Here is a 21,809-nt window from a genome sequence, read left to right on the forward strand (position 1 = left end):
TGGACAGATGGTTTAGCCATCCCACTTCAGTGCTGTATTTTGGTTGGTGGTACTGTAGTCTCCCTAACTGGTAAATGCGCTCTCCTGGTGAAGACAGTGTTTTCATTCCTTTGCATCTCTTCCAAGAGTCTGGCACGTGGCAGGCTCTGTGTCAGCCAAGGACACCTATCTTGTGTCTGCCTGGTAGCAGTGAAGACACAGTTGTTCCTTTGGCAACTTCTTGTGTACATCTGCAGTATTATTAACCACTGGTCAGAAGTGGATTATCATCTGATGGCAATATTACTGCATCTCTGAAAGCAGATTTATGATATTTCAATACTGACAAATGCTGTGGTAATGTGCTTCTCAATTTGTAATATATTCTTGTTCAGTACTTGGCTGGTCCCTGCTGATGCATTCAGTCGGCTGCTCCTCTGGTAGAGCAACATCCTGTCCTTTTTCGTATGCATTGTACAAGAGGGTCAGTTCGCCAGGCCTTTTCAGGACAGAAGCATCTTTCCAATGCTTGCTATTGGAACATTGTCTTAGTTCTCCTTTGTGGGGTGCTGGATGAGTTGGCACCATTTCCTATGAATGAGAACAGAACCTAGATGGAAGCTTTCACCCTATTGCCAGGGTAATAAGACAAAAATGGATTGTGAAAAAGCAGGAAAAAGAAAAACCAACAAAAGTTTTTTGAATACTCCAAAGACATTTAAATCAGATTTTATTATATTCCAAATTAACGATAGCAAAATAACTTGCTTTAAAGATGAAATCTGAATTTAATGCAGCCATATTTCTTTCAGTATTTATCTTTTACAATTTGGTTCATAACCCTCCATCATTCACTAGGTAAGCAAGAACACCATTTTATTATTTTAGCAAATTATGAGTATGGAATAGAATCATAGAGTTGGAAGAGACCGCAAGGGCCATCCAGTCCATCCCCCTGCCATGCAGGAAATCACAATCAAAGCATCTCTGACAGATGGCCATCTAGCCTCTGTTTAAAGACCTCCAAGGAGGAAGACTCCACCACTCTCCAAGGAAGTGTGTTCCACTGTCAGACAGCTCTTACTGTCAGGAAGTTCCTCCTAAAGTTGAGGTGGAATCTCTTTTCCTGCAGCTTGCATACATTGTTCCGGGTCCTGTTCTCTGGAGCAGCAGAAAACAAGCTTGCTTCCTCTTCAATATGACATCCATTCAAATATTTTAAACAGGGCTATCAAATCACCTCTTAATCTTCTTTTCTCCAGGCTAAACATCCCCAGCTCCCTAAGTCATTCCTCATAGGGCATGAGTTCCAGACCCTTCACCATTTTAGTCGCCCTCCTTTGGCGTTATTTGCATGTTGACGCAGAGCTAGGCAGAATTCCGTTCTTTTCATTTGACTCAAAGCTGCTGTAGTTGTGTGATCTGAGAAACTAGTGCAGTACTTCACAGAATCATTAGAGAGAGATAAGTAGAAGCGTCTAAAAGACTTCACATTGAGTTTGTTCTCTATATTATTTCATATTAAAGCACTGTAAGTTTTAAAAGCCTTGGCTAGGAATTCTTTTTTCAAGTATTCTTACAGTATGGCTGTGAGTATAGGGCATGTTAAGCCCGGGGAACTGCAGATATCTTGGCTTATTGGCTATAAGCAGCATGCACATGCATGCCTTCAATTGCTCACATTTGCAGGAAGAGGAGCTAAACAAATGTTTCCACCCCTATCCCCATGTGTCAGCACATCTGATACAACAGGAAGTGACATCATGGTACTTCTGGTACTTCTGGTGTACATGGTACATCATGGTACTTCTGGTGTCACTTATGATATTTCAATTGATAAATTTGAGTGTATCATCCTAAAAATGGGCTTCTTCCCCCCTGCTTTCTTTCTTTCCACAACAAACCAAAAAAAGACCATGGCTTCTTTGTGTGGTTTATTGGGAAAACTATTGGGCAACCTGCACCAACATACCACTTGTAACCAACCAACCAAGGATTGTGAGTTCTCAGGCTTATCATATCATGTGCAAATACGCAAGGGTTTGAAATTATTGTTTTTAAAATTGATAGGGAGTTTTCTGAGTAGCCAGATTTTAACAGGTAGATTTGACTCTTAATTGCTCAGTAAGCTAGATATGACCTCATAGTAGATAAGGACATGAAATGTGAAATGATCCAAGATTGTGTGTGTTCATATATACTCAGAATCTGTTCTGGTCCACACATCAACCTATTCAAGTGGAGGAAGCCTTCCTTCCCTCACCTCCTCTCTCTTAGATCCAGGTTTTCAGCATTAGGGGGAAGGGATAGGAGAGACACAAGACTTGTTCACATAGCACAAATCCATTTGAGTGTCTAAGTGGGATTATAGTTAAATATACAAAGCGATTGTTCAGTGGAGAAAACCAACAATGTCTCTATGTGTGTGAGTGTGTGTAAGTGAGAGAGAGAGAGGGGGTGTGAGAAGGATTATATTTTAGCATACATGAGATAGAGCGCCGGCAATGTTTTTCTTCTCCCAGATTTGTATGTTTTGAATCAGTTTAAAAAGAGGAACATAAACTATTGGTAGAGGATATTCATTCCTTATGGTAATTTCATTATTTTTAGGTTGGATCAGAAAATTAATATCAAATACTTAACTGAAGGGCCAAGAAAGCTATTGTGTCTTCTCATAATAGAAAAAAACCACCTTGTTGACATATGTTGCTGAGTGAAACATTTAGATTCCTTCCTGTAATAAACTATGGTCCGTTACAGACGGGCATAAAGTACGGACTCAGTCCGTACTAGGGTTAGAAAGGGGCGTCCCTTCTGGACCCCCCTAACCCTAGTACGGACCGAGTCCATACAAAATGGTGGCGCCCGTTCCACACGGGGGCTGCCATCTTTATGTAGTGGACGTGCTGCGTCCGCACATCGCACAGCACATATGACGCCGCTTCTTTTGGCGCTTCTTTTTAGCTGCGCCGGGAAGCCTTGCGGTTTGGCCGCTGGGGCTTCTCGGCGCAGCTAATGACGGCGCAGGCAGAGCGCCGCTTTTCGGTGCTCTGTAACACGCCCAAAATGTGAAAATGGTAGTGATAAAAATTCTAGGTAGTTTTGCTGAATTGTGTGCATACATGGCAAATAAAGTGACTGCAGTTTGAGAATCATGGTCTGTAATAAAGTCCAGGTGTATGCTGTGGTTTCCGCAAGAGCAACAGGGAGAAGTATATAGCACCGGGTGCCGAATTTCAGATTTCATTACCCCCTCCAACCAGAAGTAATTCTAATCCTCTTGAATGTAACAATATGCTTTAAAGTGTATTTGGAAAGCTTGGTGAAATCTAAGCTGGATAGGCAGCTGAATAAAGATTTCTGACGGCTGGGCTTCATTTTCCAGGATAGTTCTTTTGCTCCTCATTTCTTCTTCTTCTTTTTTTAAAAATAGTTTTTATTAAAGTATAAATCTTATTCAAAACTTTTCTATTATGTCAAGATACACACACACACATTGTTTTTTAACAAAAGCTCTTGCCATATTTCATACCATGTTTTCATATACATTTTTAACATAAAAATTGAATAAATCTATAAAGACAGTGGTCTTCAGCTTATCATTTTGGATTAAATATTCTTTACAGCTATCTTGGCTGTACTTCTCTCTTGTAGGTCTATATTCTCCTTCTACCACCTTCATCTAAAAACATTTTAAACTCTTGTTGCTATTTATACTCCATCCTGTACTTTTTTCCCTTTATTTCTCTTCGTTTTCTCTATGCCGCTGCTTCTGCTTATTTATATGCCTATATTGTTTTCTGTTCTCTAAGATCTCTCTCGTTGTTGTTTTTCTTGTTGTTGCTGTTGTTAATATTTATGACCATTTTTCTTTACAATAATTCATTAGTGGTTCCCAAATGTCCTCCTTCTCTCTAGTTGACTTATCCTCTAAATATATAGTTAATCTGCCCATTTCCATTATGTCCAGTGTTCCTAATAACCAGTCATCCACAATTTGTATCTCAGGATTTTCCCATTGTTTTGCAAACACCATTCTTTCTATGGTTACCATATACAAAATTATCTTTATATGATTTCTAGTTGTTTTTTCTTCAATTATGTTTAATAAAAATAATTCTGGTTCAAACTTTAAATCCAGTTTAAATATCTCTTGAATTGTTTTATGTATGTCTTTCCAATATTTCTTTGTTTTTCGTCGTGCCCACCATATATGATAGAAAGAACCACCTTTCCAACATTTATCTTCTCCATTTTTGTGTATTTTAGCTAATTTTGTTGGCGTTTTGTGCCATCTATACAGCATTTTGTAAAAAAAAATTATCTTTTATGTCCATACAGGCTGTAAAATTCAAGACTCTGTCCCATGCTTTTTCTTATTTTTCCAACTGTACATATCTTCTTTAATCCAAACCTTCAATATATTTTTGGATCTCTTTGCTAAAATACAGTGGACCCTTGTTATACGCTGGGGTTTGGTTCCAAGATCCCCCGCGTATAACAAAATCTGTGTATGCTCAAGTCCCATTAAATATAATGACATAGCAAAATGGTGTCCCTAATAAAAAATGGAAAATCAAGGTAAATTTATACTTTTTTGGAACATTTTCAGACCATGTATGCTTGAATCCGTGTATAAAAAAATCCGTGTATAAGAAGGGCCGAGTGTAGATGCAAAAACCTAATAGTCTGCATTGAGGGGTGAAATGGTCTATAATTTTGGAATTGAGTCAACTCTTTGTCTTTTTTTGTAATCAATACTATATTTGATTTTTACCCAAGTGTCCAGAATTCTTTTGTGTCTAATTTCATTTAACATTTTTTGCATTGGGTCAATCAGATCTTCCTCAAATGTTTTTAATACAATGCTGTATAGCCATCAGGGCCTGTGTGGGGCTTCATTTTCCAGGATAGTTTTTTGCTCCTCATTTTTTTTATAACTACCAAACCCAGAATATATTAAATTTCCCAGTTTGCATAATTCTTCATATGTGACAAAATCCATCTTTTCCTTGGAACAGAATTTTAATTGCTGGGCACAGACTATTAACAATGAAACCCTATGCATAGAAGTAAGTCTCTAAATACCCTAAAGGCACCAGATCCCATCTAATCTTGGAGTTAAGCAGGGTCAGCTCTGGTTAGTACTTGGATGGGAGCTTGACAACAAATAACAGGTGCTGTTATTTAAGAGACCATATTTAAGAGGAAGGAACTGGCAAAGCCACCTCTGAGTATTCTTTGCCTAAGAAAATCTTAAGAAATTTACGGGGTTGCCATAAGACTGAAAGAACATAGATGCATAGAAGTCCATTCTACTATGTCTAATAGGGCTTAATTTTTAGTTTTTGGTGTTTTAGGATTGCAGCTCAAGCCTTTAATTAGCAAGGAATGCATAGAGCCTGATTATAGTCTTGAGAGAGTTTAATAAGCCCCATTAAACTTTGCGGTGGTTGGGAACCAGACACACAAGGGATGTAAGTAGGGTTGCCATATCCCGCCGGGGGGCGGGACAATCCCGGTTTGGGCGGTGCCATCCCGGTCCCGGTCCGGTTTGGAGCCCAAACCGGGACGGCCCCGCCCACCGCGGCCACCTCAGCCGCGGCGGCGGCTCCAAGGCCTTGCTGAGGCCTGGGAGGGCTCTCCGTGGTTGGAGCTCCAGCCGCGGAGACGCTCCCTCCCGGGCCCCAGCGAGGCCAGGGAGGAGGAGGAGGAGGCGGCCGCTTCCCACTGCGGCGATCACCGCGATGAGGGGCGGCCTCCGCCTCCTTCCTGGCCTGGGAGCCGGCCAAGGCTTGCTCCCAGACCGAGAGGAGGAGGAGGCCGCTTACCACCGCGGCAATCACCGCGATGAGGGGCGGCCTCCGCCTCCTTCCCGGCCTGGGAGCAGGCCGAGGCTTCCTCCCAGGCCAGGAAGGAGGGGGAGGCCATTTGCCACCGCGGCGATCGCCGCGATGACAGGCGGCCCTGGCCCTACTTCCCGGCCTCTGTGGAGGCTTGGGCCTCCACAGAGGCCGGGAAAGGGAGTGGGGGTCTCCTCCCTCCTTCCCGGCCCCTATGGAGGCCCAAGCCTTCACAGAGGCCGGGAAAGGGAGTGGGGGCCGCCCGTGATCGCCGCGATCGCGGGCGCTCTCCTCCCTCCTTCCCGGCCTCTATGGAGGCCCAAGCCTCCACAGAGGCCGGGAAAGGGAGTGGGGGCCGCCCGCGATCGCGGCGATCGCGGGCGCTCTCCTCCCTCCTTCCCGGCCCCTATGGAGGCCCAAGCCTCCACAGAGGCCGGGAAAGGGAGTGGGGGCCGCCCGCGATCGCCGCGATCGCGGGCGCTCTCCTCCCTCCTTCCCGGCCTCTATGGAGGCCCAAGCCTTCACAGAGGCCAGGAAAGGGAGTGGGGGCCGGGAGGAGGCTGCTTCCCACCGCGGTGATCGCCGCGATGAGGAGCAGCCCTTGCATCCTTCCCGGCCTGAGAGGAGGCCGAGGCTTCCTCCCAAGCAAGGAAGGAGGAGGAGGACAAGGTTTTAAAATGTAGGACCTTTAAAAAAAATGGTCCTACATTTTTTAAGCCTTGTCCTACATTTGTCCCGGTTCGGAGCTCCTCATTTATGGCAACCCTAGATGTAAGACCTGATTTTAAAGCAGCTCTATCCAGTAACATTAATTGCACCGGCTAGTTACAAAGGCAAGGATACATTACGTTGCATAGTTTTTCTATAAAGCACAGGTGCTCTAGTTTCATGTGTTGTTGTTGTTTTACTAGAATTCCCATGGCCTATCAATATGTTACAGGTTTGAAAAGCAAGGGTGCCTACCTAGGAATAGCTTTAAAATGTCTGTGAGCAGACATGTTTTCTAAATAACATATACAGGTGCCTTGCTGGATTAGTGCCTGATCTGCTTGATATAGTATTGCTGAAAAGCAATTCAGTAACCAACAGGCAAAAGGACTGTGGTCTATTTTTTGCCAGTCTTGTCTACCCAAAACATAGTATTCCTGTATAAATTCAGTGTTTCAAGGACAGGGACAAATTACATCCTACTTTTAATCTAACTTAGGTAGCCTTGTCTATATTTATTATTGTGGGTGCTGCACGTCATTCTTAAATCCCAGTAGTTAATTTAAAGCTAATTCATAGTTCTACAGTATTTTTTATCCCCCTTTTTTCTTTCTCATTGCAGGAGATATCACCTCAGCTGTAGCACTACTGAAACAAAATATGGAATGGATTTCACTTGTGACCGAATCCAGCCAAACAAACAGTATTGACATTAGCTTGAAAATCACCAGTTAGCAGTTTCTTCACGTTGAAACACTGCACAGCACTTTCCAGAGAGAACTCATTGTCTGCTTTACAAATCTCTCTTCGTGACCTCAGTTTTGTCTAATTATATACTTACAAAGGAGAAACATCTACAAGAGCACCCAGGAAAATGGCGTTGGATGAATATCTGTGGATGGTCATTGTGGGTTTTATTATTGCTTTTATCTTAGCATTCTCAGTTGGGGCAAATGATGTTGCCAATTCTTTTGGTACGGCTGTGGGTTCTGGTGTGGTGACACTGCGCCAGGCCTGCATTCTCGCTTCAATATTTGAAACTACTGGTTCTGTGCTGCTAGGAGCAAAAGTAGGCGAAACTATTCGTAAAGGTATAATAGATGTGAACCTGTACAACTCCACTGTGGATCTACTGATGGCAGGAGAAGTCAGTGCAATGGTTGGTAAGTAACCTTGTTTTTAAATTCATTTGATTTCTTGTCCTTGTCTTTTCAAATATTTACATGATTTTCCCATCCTCTCATTCACATTTCCTAATGAAGAACCAAGTAATGGAACAACCTCTGTCAGACATTCATATTCCTGTATGTGCACATTTGCTGTTTCAGACTGCTAGTGTGGAGTATGTGTGAACCCTAATTTTAAGAGTTGAATAGTGTTAAAATATTGAGAGTAGGCCCTACGCTCAGGTTCCCTCATCCTGTCCTTATCTAAATTTACTCCCCTTTATATTGGTCCTGACATTAATTAAAGTTGAATAAAGCAGGTTCCTCATGATTAGAATTGAAATTGGGGTTTAAAACTACTAATCATTTAACTACAATTAAAAGCAGTGTTGCTATAATGTTTAATTAAGGGTAAAAATTTGGTGTTGGAAATGTCAACTCCATTGCCTCTTCCTAGTTCTAAACTTGGGTTAAAATCTGGGGGATGTTTACATTTTTCCTGGGTATTTATTTATTTATTTCCCCGCTTTTCTCTCATAGGGGACCTAAAGCAGCTTACACTGTATGTTAAAATAACTAAACACTGTAATGCAAAAGTCCAGGAGTGTGCCCAAGCTAGAAACCTGAGATTCCAAAGGCAGTGTAAACCCATCTAGAACAGGCTGATTCACTCTTCTCTGATTGTCTTTCAACAGACCTGCAGCACCTCTGGATAAAGTTTCACATTTGGAGTTAGATGAAAGGGAGACATAGAGTTGGATATCATCAGCATACTGGTGACACCAAATTTCAGATCTCCAGACAATCTCACCAGCAATTCCATTTAGATTTAAACACCATGGGGACAGAACTGACCCCTGGGGTTCACCTCAGACCAACGGCCAGGATGTTGAGGAGGAATTCTCCAGCACCACCTTTAGAGTGCACCCTTCCATGAAGGACTGAAGCCATTGTAAAACAGTGCCTCCAAGTGTCATTCCAGAATGGCAGCCCAGAGGCTACTACGGCCAATGACTTTGAAAGCCACTGAGATGTTTAGTATGTCCAACAAGTACACACCCTGCTTGTCCAGTTTCCACTGTAGGTCATCCAACAAGGTGATCAAAACCATTTCTGCCCATAACCAGGCCTGAAGCCATATTGAAATGGACCTAGATAAGAAACCCCCGTAATTGGGAGGTTACAGCATGCTCCAGGACCTTGCCCAAAAATGGAATATTGATGACTGGTTGGTAATTGTCTAGTACAGTGGGGTTCAGAAAGGTCCACCCCCCCCCCCAAGTAATGGCCTCTTTACAACCCCTTTAAGGCAGGATGTAACCTGCCTTGCTGCAGTGAGGTATTCACTGCTTCCCTTACCCGCTCAACCAGTATTCCTCTGGCTGCTTTAATGAGCAAGGAAGGGCAAGGATCCAACATAGTTTGACTCTCACCTCTCCTCAGCTTCAAGCAGCACAAATTGAAAAGGACCAAATAACACAGGATAAGCCAGTGCTAAGACCAAATCCAGGTTATACAGGATCCAAGCAATTATATCTGCAAACTGTCTTGCAAATTCCTCAGAGTGGTTTGTTGAGTGGTTTGAATTTTGTTCTTGTGGAGCAGAGCACTGAAGGCCCCTAATCACTTAAGATAGCTCTGCTGGATGACTCTGTGTGACACAGATGCTGGCAGAGAAATACAGTTTCTTAGTGGCCACTATTATAGGCTGTAGTCCTTGTTTGGACTGTAGTCCATGTTTAGTTGGATCTGCTCTGAGTTTTCCACACTCTAGTCTCATTTCATTACTGCCAGCTCCCTGGCAAACCCAAGGGACTTGCTTCAGTCCACTCTGTGGGTGGAGATGCTTAGGGGCAATCTTGTCCACTGCCCTGGTCATTTCCCCATTCCAACGATCAGCTAGAGGTTTGACAGAATCATCTGCCAACAGGAAACCCCTCAAGAGCCATCAGGAATTCACCCACAACTTTCTTAATTAGCTCCCTTCCCCTGCAGAGGCTCTGCGTACCTGTGAGTCTAAACATTACCAGGTAATGGTCTTTCCATGACAACAGAACTGCAGAACATGCCTCCACATCTAGATCAGTATCATCCCACCCAGCACAGAAAACTTGAGTCCTGAGTATGCCTTGCAACATGGATGGCACCAAATACAACTTTGGACAGACCGTTGCCATCATGGAGGAAATGAAGGCCTAAGCCGATCCTGTCAGAATGATCTTAGCATGAATATTGAAGTAGCTGAGCACAATAAGTTGGAAGGACTGCAACACTACTGATCACACCAAATCTGTTAGCTAAGAAAGGGAGCAGCAGGTGGGCAATATAACTGTTCTGTCCCAGACATCCACCTTCAAATAAACATGCTCAGATCCAGTAGACTGGGACAGTACACCTGATTGAGGGAGAGTGAATCCCAGTCAACCGCTGCAAGTCAACCTCCCTGCCCCCAGTCCTCACCTGCTGCTGTACCAAGAACCCAGGCAGACAGAGCTGAGAGAGGTTAATTCCCAACCCCCAGCTTCATTAAACCAGGCCTCTGTAATGCAGACCAGGTTGCCATGTTCATCCAGGATCAGATCCTGGATCAGAGTTGTTTTTCCATTTACCAATCTGGGATTGAACAGAAGCATTTTCAGAGGCTGTTGTCAAGGTGATCCAGACTATTTGATTTGGGTGACAGTTTGAGGACAACCAGCATCTGTGGCTCTCCCCTCTCTCATGGTAATATAACTGCCCTTTCCACATCTTTCTTTACCCATTATTGGACCTAAGGCTACTCCCTAGCTTGCTTGCCTTCTGTATGAGAGATTGTATCTGTCGGCAGGCCAAGTTATCAAAAGACCAAAGATAATAAATATAACAAAGAGCTTCCCCTGGCTTCCCAAAAAGGGAGACTGGACCTCAATTTAGCACCAAAGCAGCTCCCGCAAAGGGGCAAGCCCCTTTAATGTTGCCTGGGGTAGCAAGTCCCTTGCCTGTATCAGTTTAGAAGGAGGAGAGAGATGACTAGTAGTTTGGCAGCATCTGGCTCAACTGAGGGGGCCCAGTCCTGGATTCAGTAGGTGTAGCAAAACACCAGGGAGACAGGCAGCAAGAGGCAGGAAGAACATGCGATAGCAGTGAATGGCAGCAGGACTTCTGTCTTCTCTCTAGATGGTGTACTTTTTTCTCCCCTAGTGTTTTGTCTTATTAAGACCTCTGACATTTTACTACTGTGTCGTAATGGATCATGGATCAGATTTGGCATTGCAACCTGCTCCTTCTGAACTGTGGGTGAAGCTTCATCATCTCCAACAAGGCAGACAGAACAGGAGAGACTGACCTGCAGCCTTGAAAGGTGTTCCTTAGGTCCATGGCTCAGTCCATTCTTCTCCTTCCCTGCCCTCTGCCTGTGGGATCAGCAGGGAAGTAGTGATGCTGGTTATGCTGCCAGCTGGCTACTGTAATTTTGTAGGTTTTTAAAAGGGAGATATTGGCCTGTTACAGACAGCCAAAATAAAGCTGCTTCGAGTCACAGTGGAGGTATGGTGTTTCAATGATGCATGCATCCTAAGAGTCCACAAGTCGCACCGAAGCCACGCTCCAGCCTGGAGTGTGGCTTTGGTGTGGCTTCTGGACTCTTAGGACGCATGCATTATTGAAACACCATACCTCCACTGTGACTCGAAGCAGCTTTATTTTGGCTGTCTGTAACAGGCCAAAAATAGACTGGAGTGTGGTGGAGTTTCCTTTTTTGGAGGTTTTAAACAAGCTGGATGCCCATCTGTCAGGAGTGTTTTGATTGTCTTCCTGCATGGCAGGGGGTTGGAATGGATGACCCTCGTGGTCTGTTCCACCTCTATGATTCTGATCTAGATTAGCATGCCAATTTGTAGAAATGTAACAAATACGGAAAAAAAATTAAAACACCTTTTAAAACTTAAAAGATAAACAGTCACATTATAAAAGTAAGCTGTAACAAACACTCTTCAGTAATTTCCTCCCATTTTGCTCTTAAAACCCAAATGGAACAATTATTTAGTAATATTTAAAACAAAACAAAAAAAGTTAAAAGGAGATGAATCTTCATAGTTTGTACAGTGGAACCTTATTATACGCGGGGGATCCGTTCCGGATCCCTCCGTGTATAAAAAAATCCGCCTATGCTCGAGCCCCATTGTTTCCAATGGGGCTCGTGCATGGCGGTGCGCGAGGCGCAACGGGTGCGCGCACCCATTCAATTGAATGGGACGCGCCGCCCCGCGTGCACCGGCGGCTTTGAGCGCCTATGCTCAAAGCCGCCTATAAAAAGACCGCGTATGCAGAGTCTCCACTGTAATTTCACTATGCTAGAGTTTTAGAGACGCATGATATGCCAGTACCATTCATGGAGGGAAATGAATGAAGAATATATGGAGATGAGTAGGACACTGCTCAGGCATAATGCTTTCTAGAGTTTAATTTTCTAAAGTTTAATTCCTTCCCCACCAATAAACACAAAGCTGTGTCTGTTCCGAAAAACGGATGACTCGGTCGTAAAATTCAAAAACAGCCATGTTAGTCTGGAATATCAGTATGCAAAGGAGTTTTGTATGCAAGGTGCTACTGGTTGGATTTTTTAAAAATAGCTTTTTTGGATCCCTGTTAGTTTACTTATGTTTCCAGCTTCATAGTTTCTGGCTGTAGTCAGAAATTGAAGTGTGACATGCTTATTCACTAATTAAGCACAGACAACAAAATTTCCTGCTCCAGGGATCTCTTCTTTTTCTCTGCACTCAAGAGACCAGAAGCCTGATTCATTAGCTATATACAGTAGGCTCACTGTCCCTTTTCTCTGCATATCATTGCCCCAGGAGCCTTTGTGGGTTGGGAATCAGTACAGAAATACATAAAGTAAAATAAATATGTGGTCCGTTCAGCCAAGAACTCTCTTATTAATCATACTGTTTCCATCTGATCTAGGAAATCATAGTTACCATGCTGTGAAGCTGGTTTAATAGTCTAGTTTGTTCTGAAGCTGGTAACCATAGTATCCTGATTCAGACAGATCAGGAAATAATGATTAATTAACTGGTTTAATTGCCAATTGTATTAAGGAGCAGTGAAGGGGCTACATGCGTGAGGAAAAACTTCATGCAGATCTCCCATGTGTTCTGGAGTTTATGAAAGAGAAAAGCAGCATTGACCCTCATGTCAAGCAGCAGGTGACCCTCATCTCAATGTCTGATTATTGGAATATTTAGTCATCCTTCTTCCTCTTGCCAATTACATGCTGCACATGGTTGGCACTTTCTGTCCCTGGAAATATTAAGAGGAACTCTGGGTTGTAGTTGGCACATTTTCTCTTTTTCTCTCTGTGTGTCTATCTCTCAAATTGTAAGCTCAATTTCCTTTACAAGGTCTCCCTCTTTTAGAGAAGGGCTGTACAGACAGCTCACTACAAACAGTATTTTTTGCCTTTTTAACACTGCTTCTGATTGATGCCTCTGAATCTCACAAAGTTAAGAACACTCTAAACAGGCACAGGGAAATAAGACTGCATGGACTTTTTCCAGCATTATGTATAATTTAGTCTTATTTTTTTTTGGTTTGGTAAGGCCTAACTCCTTTGGCTCTCTTGGCCCAAGTAAAGTATTTTCTCTTTCACTCTTAAGATTGGGTTTTGGGGGAGAACCTCACACTATTTGAACCCCTCACTCTTTCTGTCCCTATAATTTTCACTTCTACCCAAATTATTGATATGATAGAATAAAATTGATTGTATAAAGATATTTCTTCTGCTTCCCTGGATCATCCTCAGGAGTAAGCAGTAGGTAAACTGATATGTTTTAAGCAGATCTCTGGGTGATTTGCAGGAGAACAGGAAGAATTTCTGACACATTATGGTTTACAATAGCAACTTCATCTTAAGTTGCTGAAATCAAGGTTATTTAGGAGATGTCAAGAGTGAGTTTGTGTGAATAAGGATTTGAGTGTAAACTCCATACTCTATTATTATACTGAAACTAAATTCCTAGACTAAACATGTGTTCAGAGACCTCAACAAAGCTGAGAAATGTTCTTCAGTTCTACATCTGCCTTCCTGAGTAACTCTTTTGCACCTGGCTACAGTTGGCGGTTTGAAAGACAAGTACATTCCCCAAGCCTGATGTTTGCATACCTATATTGCAGAGCAGAACTAGTAGAAGCAATATCTGGAGTCATGTTCTGCGTCTCTCACATCTTGGTGTGGGTGATGATTTAATCTGGTGGTATAGGATCACTTTTCCTATTGTTAATTCTCAGTGTAATTAGGACCATAACCATGGAAGCATCTGTGCATCTAGTTTCCTCAGTGCTGTTCCAGCTACCTTCCCTGAGTAATTTTATTTTCCATTTTTTATTTAGCACATGACGGTGCTCATTGACCAATTTCACTTGCTGCTAATAGAAATGAATTAAATAAACTAAACTATACAATTTCAACCCATGGTTGTGTTTCTTGGAACGTCCAGATCTGGCACTCTGGTTTGCCCATCCCCAGACAAGCCAGAGGATTGGGACAACAAACTGTGGATCCCCCCCTTCCCTATTCTAGGTGAAAGACAGGGCAGAGTGCCACATTCTGATTTCACAATATACAAATCATAGATGGAAAGTTCATGGTTTGTTTAGTTGTTTCTATTTACAGTGGGCACAACTGATCAACATGTATTAGTATTATTCCTTACTAGCAAGAGACACAGGTGATGTTAATTTTCCTTTGTAAGAATACAATGTAGATTATCAGATAGTCCTAACAATTCATTTAAGAATTTCAACCACCCAAATGAGCTTTTAACACAGTACATCCTTGTATTTTTGTATTCTGCAGGCCAATTCCTCTTGAACACCTGAGGGGTTGCATAGTTAGCTCATTGTAACCTTAAAATAAATTGTCAGAGGTTATAAATGACACAGCTGCTGATCTTGGGGGGACAGCTCTTAAGTGGGAGAGGGCAGCAGATCTGGTAGGTTTGGGGAAATCATTTCTTAAGGAATCTTGTCAGGAAAAAGATCGTTTTACTTGTTGCCTTCCCAAAGGACTTGTATGTGGCTCTAATGGCTCTCTCTAAAGAGGAATAGGCTTTCTACTCTGGCTGTTACATTTGACCATGACTTTACTGCTTTTAAAGTAATAAATCCCTGTTCAGTCTCAGCTTGCTATGTACAAATAGCTTACACAGTGCCATCGACAGTGGAACACACTCCCTTGGAGTGTGACGGAGTCTCCTTTTTTGGAGGTTTTTAAACAGAGACTGGATGCCCATCTGTCAGGAGTGCTTTGCTGTGTGGTGTTCCTGCATTGCAGGAGATGGGACTGGATGGCCCTTGAGGTCTCTTCCAACTCTGATTCTGTGATAATGAATATGGCAAGCTTCTGTGGGAACTTCCTATGAATTCCTAAGAATTAGACACTTTCCTGATTGATGCTGGCATCCTGTGCATGTCATCATTGACATTCTTTGCCTAACCTATTAAAGCATGAGTGACCCATCAAGCCAAATTCAGCTCTCAGTCCACATATTTCAGTTCACCTAATGCTTGACAGTCTTCTTGTTTTTATCGTCCAAGGCATATAGTAAAAAGAAAAAAGAGGTTTGCCTGAGGAGAATGTACTAAGACTGCTTTATATCTTTCTTAATGCTTTTTCCAAAACTCTTAATACTTTTGGTACATGTGTGTCTGTTGGGTTATATCATATATCATATATTATAAAAAATATAATAACATGGGTAGCTCAATATGGACCATTGTTCTTTTGTTTAAAGGGCATGATACCTGTACTGACAATGTCAGTTTAAAAAAAGCAAACCTTTCATGCATTTCAGGATACATTCACTTACTTTTAATGGAAGTAGACTGGTGAACCTTTCCATTATAACACAGACACCTGTGTTCCACTTGATGTTGGGACACTCCAGCTTTTATCAAGTTCATTCAACACAGCCACTTATGACAGGCGTTATAGTCACAGGTTTTCCATCCCCCTACTGTGGGTTTCGTGTGTTATTTTATGTTTAAAGAGTGTTTGTATTGGATACATTGAAAGAGAAAATGTGGAAAAATCAAAACTTTTATCTACATTTATAAGTTGTATTCATTCATACAATATTAATTATTATTGGTTTCTTTCCCATTGAATGATCTTTTGATCTCAAAAGAAAAATTATTTTATTGAATTGAATCAGTAGTGAACAGATATTTTGTGTTAGTAAATTAGCTTTATTCCACTTTAATATTACTTGGATATGCATTACACTGGATAGAGGTGGATTCAGGCAAAAACATTATTGCAGTCTACACAGTCTAAATCTCCTAGACTACACTTTGCAAGACAAAGTGAACAAAAACAATGTAGAACAACGCTGGTACTTGTGCTCTGTAATTCCTTGCAGAAATGTTCTGTGGCTGCCCATGAACAAAAGGGCAATGAACAGCATACTATGAGTTGGGAACTATGTGCTTTCAACAAGAATGTTGACATACTGAAATAATGTTCAACCATTATTTTTGATACTATGTTTTTGTCCTTTCTTTTAGGATCTGCTGTTTGGCAGCTGATAGCATCTTTCTTGAAACTCCCAATATCTGGAACACACTGCATTGTTGGTGCTACCATTGGATTCTCGTTAGTTGCAATTGGTACAAAAGGAGTCCAGTGGATGGAACTTGTCAAGATTGGTAATTGACATTTCCTAGTTGTTTTTGGTAAGGGTTTGTGCACAATCATGCATTGATTGAAAAAAAACCCAAAGAATTATAGAAACAGAATCTTATAATTTTACTATGTTGTTCTGTGTCTTCAAATTGTTTCCCACTTATTGCAATCATGGGGTTTTCTGTGGCTGAGAGTATGTGTGATTCAACTAAGGTTATCTGGTGGGTTTCCATGGCCATGTGGGGATTTGAACCCTGGTCTCCCAGAATCCTAGCCCAGTGCTCAAACCATTACACCACCCTGGTCTACACTACACTACTCCACACTATTGTTTTATTATTGTAGAATAGTTTGTTGCTCTAACTCAGCCACCAGTGAAGGTGATAGAATTAGCTGGTGCTAGGCCAGCAGTAGGGCTGTGCATGTTCCCACTGAAGTAACAGAATCTTTTAACAACAACATGGGCCATGCTTGGCATAATTGTCTTTTAAAAGGTTTCAGCAAGAATTTCCTCTCACTTCTTGGTTTACCTTTGGATTTACAAAAGAGCTCTGCAGACATTTAAATTTACTTTCTTAGTATGACCAACAAATCAATTATATTCTTATGGACAATTATTCCAACACTAGTCATGTCCCCATCATGCCTAGAATAACACAGGAAGAACCACATGGCCTCATGATAGCTGAAGACAGACTTCAATAACTCCTCCCACTCAGCCATCTTACTAGCAAAGCCTTAATACAGAGAACTCAGGAATAACAGATTGAGAAAAATGTAGATAAAATGTAGATACAACCCACCACACCCCAGGAAAAGGCCCAGTAGTTGCTATGGGAGGGGGTGGATTCCTCCTCCCAACAACCCAGAATGCACCTTCACAGTAAATAACTAATGTGGCATTCTCTGGGTTGGTGAGAGAAGGAATCCACACAACCTGGGATATAACTAAGCCACCAACCTGAAGTAAATAAGGAGGATGTGACAGTGCACTAGTCCCTAACCATCTCCTGCAGCACCTTTTTTTTCCAAAGGTGTCATCCACCAACCTGAATAATAATGAATGAAGAAGGGGTACTCCGGGTGGCTGCCTTACAAATATCAATGATAGGGTTATTACTGAAAAGCACTGCCAAGGTAGCCACTGTTCTCATGGGAGATGCCATCTCTTTAGCCGGGTGAGGCATTCTTGCTAAGTCATATGCCATCAGCATGTTTGCTAACTTGATTGGGTGTTTATTTTTTTTTAAAGTATCCTTTTGTTAAATTTGTCCAGTTTCCCCCCCAAAAATAATATTTTGTGGTTCAGTGTGCGCTGATTCTGTCCAACTAAAAGTAAGCATTTTGCAGCCCTGCTGATTTCTCTGGAAGTGACATGCGTATACACATAATACTCTCATTGAAATCATTGGGACATAAACATGCTTAAGATCTGCTGGTTTGTGTCAGTCCTCTTTTTTAAACAAAAAATTCCAAGCCCTATTTCTGCAGTAACCAGGACAGGACTAAGACACCATAAATGTGCTTTGTCCATAAATTATACTGTTTGCCAGGGTGGAATTTTGCCCACTTATTGAATGTCATGTCTATTTTTGTTTTTTATTCAGTTGCTTCTTGGTTTATCTCCCCTCTTTTATCTGGTATGATGTCTGGTGTTCTGTTTCTGCTGATTAGATACTTCATCTTAAACAAGGTTAGTGACTAAGTTGGTGCTCTCTGCTCTTAATATTGCTAGTGAGACTGTATATGTGATAGATGTATTTTGCTATCATGTAGCTCTAGCAACTCCCCACATAGTCAGAAGGCATTTCAGAAATATCCTTGTCCCATTGACATTTTTGTGGATGCTCGTACTATCTGGGCATTTGTAGAAGATGTGTATATTGTAACAGATCTGAAAAAAATTGTTCAAGAATGTCTAAATAGTTTCAGGTTAAACTGACATGATACTCATGTAAGTTGGAATGGGAATCATGCAGCCCTCCAGATGTTGAATTGCAACTTTTGGCATTCCTAACATTGGCTTATGTTGTCTAGGCCTGCTGGAATTTGCAGTCTGATGATTTACGTACATTTACGTGATTCCTACCCTAGTGCAATATTTTTACCCCTGTGGTTCGGTTGCCTTCTAATTTTACAACTGTCATGCAAGCCTCCCAGAATCTTAAGATTTACAGGGGAGGGCTTTCTCTTGATCCCACCACCAACACAGGCTCGCCTGGGAGAACATGAGAGAGAGCTTTCTCAGTGCCTTTTTCCACACAATGGAATTTCCTTCTGTGGGAGGCTGGGCTGGCCCCCTTCCTGTGCTCACAAGGGCCTTATTGGTGTGTGGGAACTTTTCTATGATTTTAAGATAATTCTATATTTTTTAACGTTACCATTTTAATTGTTTTAAAATTTTATGTCATGTTTTAATTTATTCTTTTTGACAGCTGACTTGGGTCCCACTCGGGGAGAACAGCAGCATATAAATGAAATGAATAAATAAAATACAAGGCCACTTTCCATATCACTTGCTGTAAAGACCAACATTGTCCCTTTATACATATTTTATATATACAATTGACTTGGGATGCTTGACCCATTATTGTATTAATTTACATTTATATATAGTCCAGTGGCAGCTAGGAGAGCACAGGAGGACCAGACTCAAATGGGTATCAGATTGTGAATGTATTTATTAATCAATGCATAAAAATATGTATGATCCATTTATTGTGTCATGTTTTTAAAAAGATGAAAATAGTATATAAGGCCTTTTAGGGACAAAAATCAGTGTTGAGGTTTCAATAGCCTGTATTTAAGGACATCAGCATTCAAGTGGTAAATCCAGTTGTTCTAATTATGGAATGTATAAGCATTTTGAATTTGCCTGAAAGCCGGTGGCATTTTAAAATCTGAGAGAGAGATGTCTAAGTGGAGCTGACAGTAGGGTGCATGTCTCTCCTTTAGACTGAATCTCTTCCCTGAAGCAAATGTTTGAGGGAGAGCTTGGAAGAAAATTCTGCTGTTTGAGTTTGCCCCCACTTATTATGAGCTACCACCTCTGATTCCCTCTTTTAACTCTCAATATGATTAGAGCAATAAAGAGTAACCAGAAATTTAGAATAACCCCCAAGCTTAGTTAAAACATAATGCTTTATTTTACTGCTTGTAGCTTTTTGCACATCACATTGTGTAGGTGGGTGTGTTTGTTCTTTCTGTCGACTAAGGCAGAATGGAGAACCTTTTTTCTCTGAAGGGTTATTGATATACAAGTCAAATGGGAGTCATAGTCATTCTTGAGAGATGGAACCAAAAGTAGGCATTCACTCTTACAGCTGCTTCCCACAGAACTGTAAGTTTTCTGTCTTTGTATGTTTTGATCCATAAGCATATATAGGGTTGGCAGAGCTAGTGCTTTGTCTTTCTTGTTTTCATATATTTAATATATTAATATATATTTAATGGCTTCCTTTTCCACTCTGATATATGCTGATCTTATGTGGCTTAAGGAGAGCATAGGCCTAAATCATATTGTTAGTTCCAACGAGAGTAGCCTCACTGAATCACTTGAGTCTTCTGTAGCTAGGACTAATGATAGGAACCAGACTTTAAGTGGCAGCTGCAGGGAAGCCCACAACTGCACAATCTTCCCTGCTCTGTAACTCTTTACCTGCTCCTTTGCTGTTCCTTCTGTTCAGGAAAATATTTAGTCTTTCAGTCCTCTGCCCAGCCCTTGCATTACCTAGCTGATACTAATGCCAGCCAAAGAAGCATAAGTGAGGCAATTGCCCTGTCATGGCTCCAGCTGTCTGACTGGCTGGGCTGGAAAAGCAATAAAATATTTCATGGAACCCAGTCAGATGTTCACAACCACATTTGGGGTTGAAGGGGAGAGCTGTGGAAGTGGGTTGATGTTGTGGGCTGGATAGAACTTGACAGACCATGGACTCCCCTCCCCTTTGACTAAATAAACATTGATCTGATGATTTATGATCCCATGCATAGTTAGCAACAACAAGTTAAATGTATCACAGACATCATGATTGAATGCCCCTTGTTTCAAAATAGGCACCCCCAATTCTTCAGCCTTCATGAAGAGGGTCTCAGAAACTTTTGTGTCAATTTTTTATTAGCTGCAGGTTATCCAGGCTTGACAAACTGTAGTAATCTTAACAGTGCTTTGTTTGGAACATGCCGACTTCATACCATCAGTTATAAAGAAAGTAGATTTCAAGAAACCATACATTTAGCACATTTTGCAGGTTGTATGTAATGAAAAGCTGGAATAAATCAAAACAGAAGCAAGAGCTTTCCTTGCAGCCATCCAATATGAGAGAGGAACATGTTCCAATATGTATTTCAGCATCTGCCTGTTTCATAAGTACTGTTTGTATGATCTTGATGGCAAGATCTTTACTATTTCATGGCAAGAAAGTTCATCCTCTTCTATATAATTTTGTAGTGAAATGTAAGGGATTGTAATATGACATTTAAAAAAATTGTAGTTATTTGGATTTCTTAATATCTTGGAGAAATTTTTGAAGAAATGTTTCTTCTTTGACCTTTTTACTCATTGCAGCATTTCTGCTGCATATGGAATAGCAAATGCAGACTTCTGATTTGCTATTAAAATGATGTGTTTGGCAGTCTACCTCTTGGCCTGATCAAAATACTCACTTGGATATGAGGTAGGGAATGAAAGAATTACTCCATCTTCTGATAATTCTTCCATTCCCTGCCAGTTCTCCCTGGGAAGGGGAGTTTCATACTTTAAGAACTTGTTCTTATGCTTTGGTTCCTATTATTTGAGGAATCACAGATTCCTTTGAATATCTGATGAAAGCTATAACCTTCCTAGAAAAAAATGTGCTCAAATAATTATCGAAGCAACAGAAAGGAAATTGAATTGTCTCTCTTTTTGCATCTGCCTGATGGATCCTGTGAAGTGCATCGAGAGACTTCCTAGAGGTCTATAGATTCCTGATTAAGAACCCCTTTTCTAATGCCTCATGTCTTGTAACTGAGTTAATTTTTTGTATTTTATTTATTTATTTTATTTATATGCTGTCTTTCTGTGTGAACTGAACTAATAAACAGATGAGGGTGACTTATGGGCTAGAAAGCAAGACATATTCCTTTTGAAGGATGTAACTCTAACCTTCAGATCTTGCCCATCTAAATGTCTGTCTGTAAAATGAGGTTTTATTCTCACAGGTTAGTGCAAGGTTGCGAGTGAAGCAGTCTTCTAGATGTTATTGGGCTGCATTGTTCAATGTCATTCATTGGCTACAGTGTCTAGGACTTCTGGGAGTTGCAGCCCAACAATATCTGATGGGCCACTTTATTCCCATCTTGGCTAGTGACACTATTTTTGTGTTTGTTTCAGATACATCAAATAGGACCTTTACCTAGGAACAGTAATCTAGTTATGATATTTTGCAAGTCTGTGATGAAATTTGTGAC

The 21,809-nt window shown here is 41.3% G+C and overlaps 1 protein-coding gene across 7 annotated transcripts in view; it reads left to right on the forward strand.

The window, feature by feature from the left end:
• The window catches only part of LOC149309376 (sodium-dependent phosphate transporter 2), a 93,099-nt gene that overhangs the window by 45,310 nt on the left and 25,980 nt on the right, over window positions 1-21,809 (forward strand). For all 7 annotated transcript variants that reach the window (XM_089532309.1, XM_089532310.1, XM_089532311.1 and 4 more), the window contains exons 2-4: window positions 7,153-7,693; window positions 16,241-16,381; window positions 17,966-18,051. In XM_089532309.1, coding sequence (XP_089388435.1) covers window positions 7,405-7,693; window positions 16,241-16,381; window positions 17,966-18,051 — 516 coding nt within the window. In that variant the 5' untranslated portion in view covers window positions 7,153-7,404. The remainder of the gene's footprint in view (window positions 1-7,152; window positions 7,694-16,240; window positions 16,382-17,965; window positions 18,052-21,809) is intronic.

Source organism: Sceloporus occidentalis, unplaced genomic scaffold (assembly GCF_023333645.1).
Source record: "Sceloporus occidentalis isolate IW3139 unplaced genomic scaffold, rSceOcc1.0.p SCAF_7, whole genome shotgun sequence".
Lineage (NCBI taxonomy): Eukaryota > Metazoa > Chordata > Lepidosauria > Squamata > Phrynosomatidae > Sceloporus > Sceloporus occidentalis.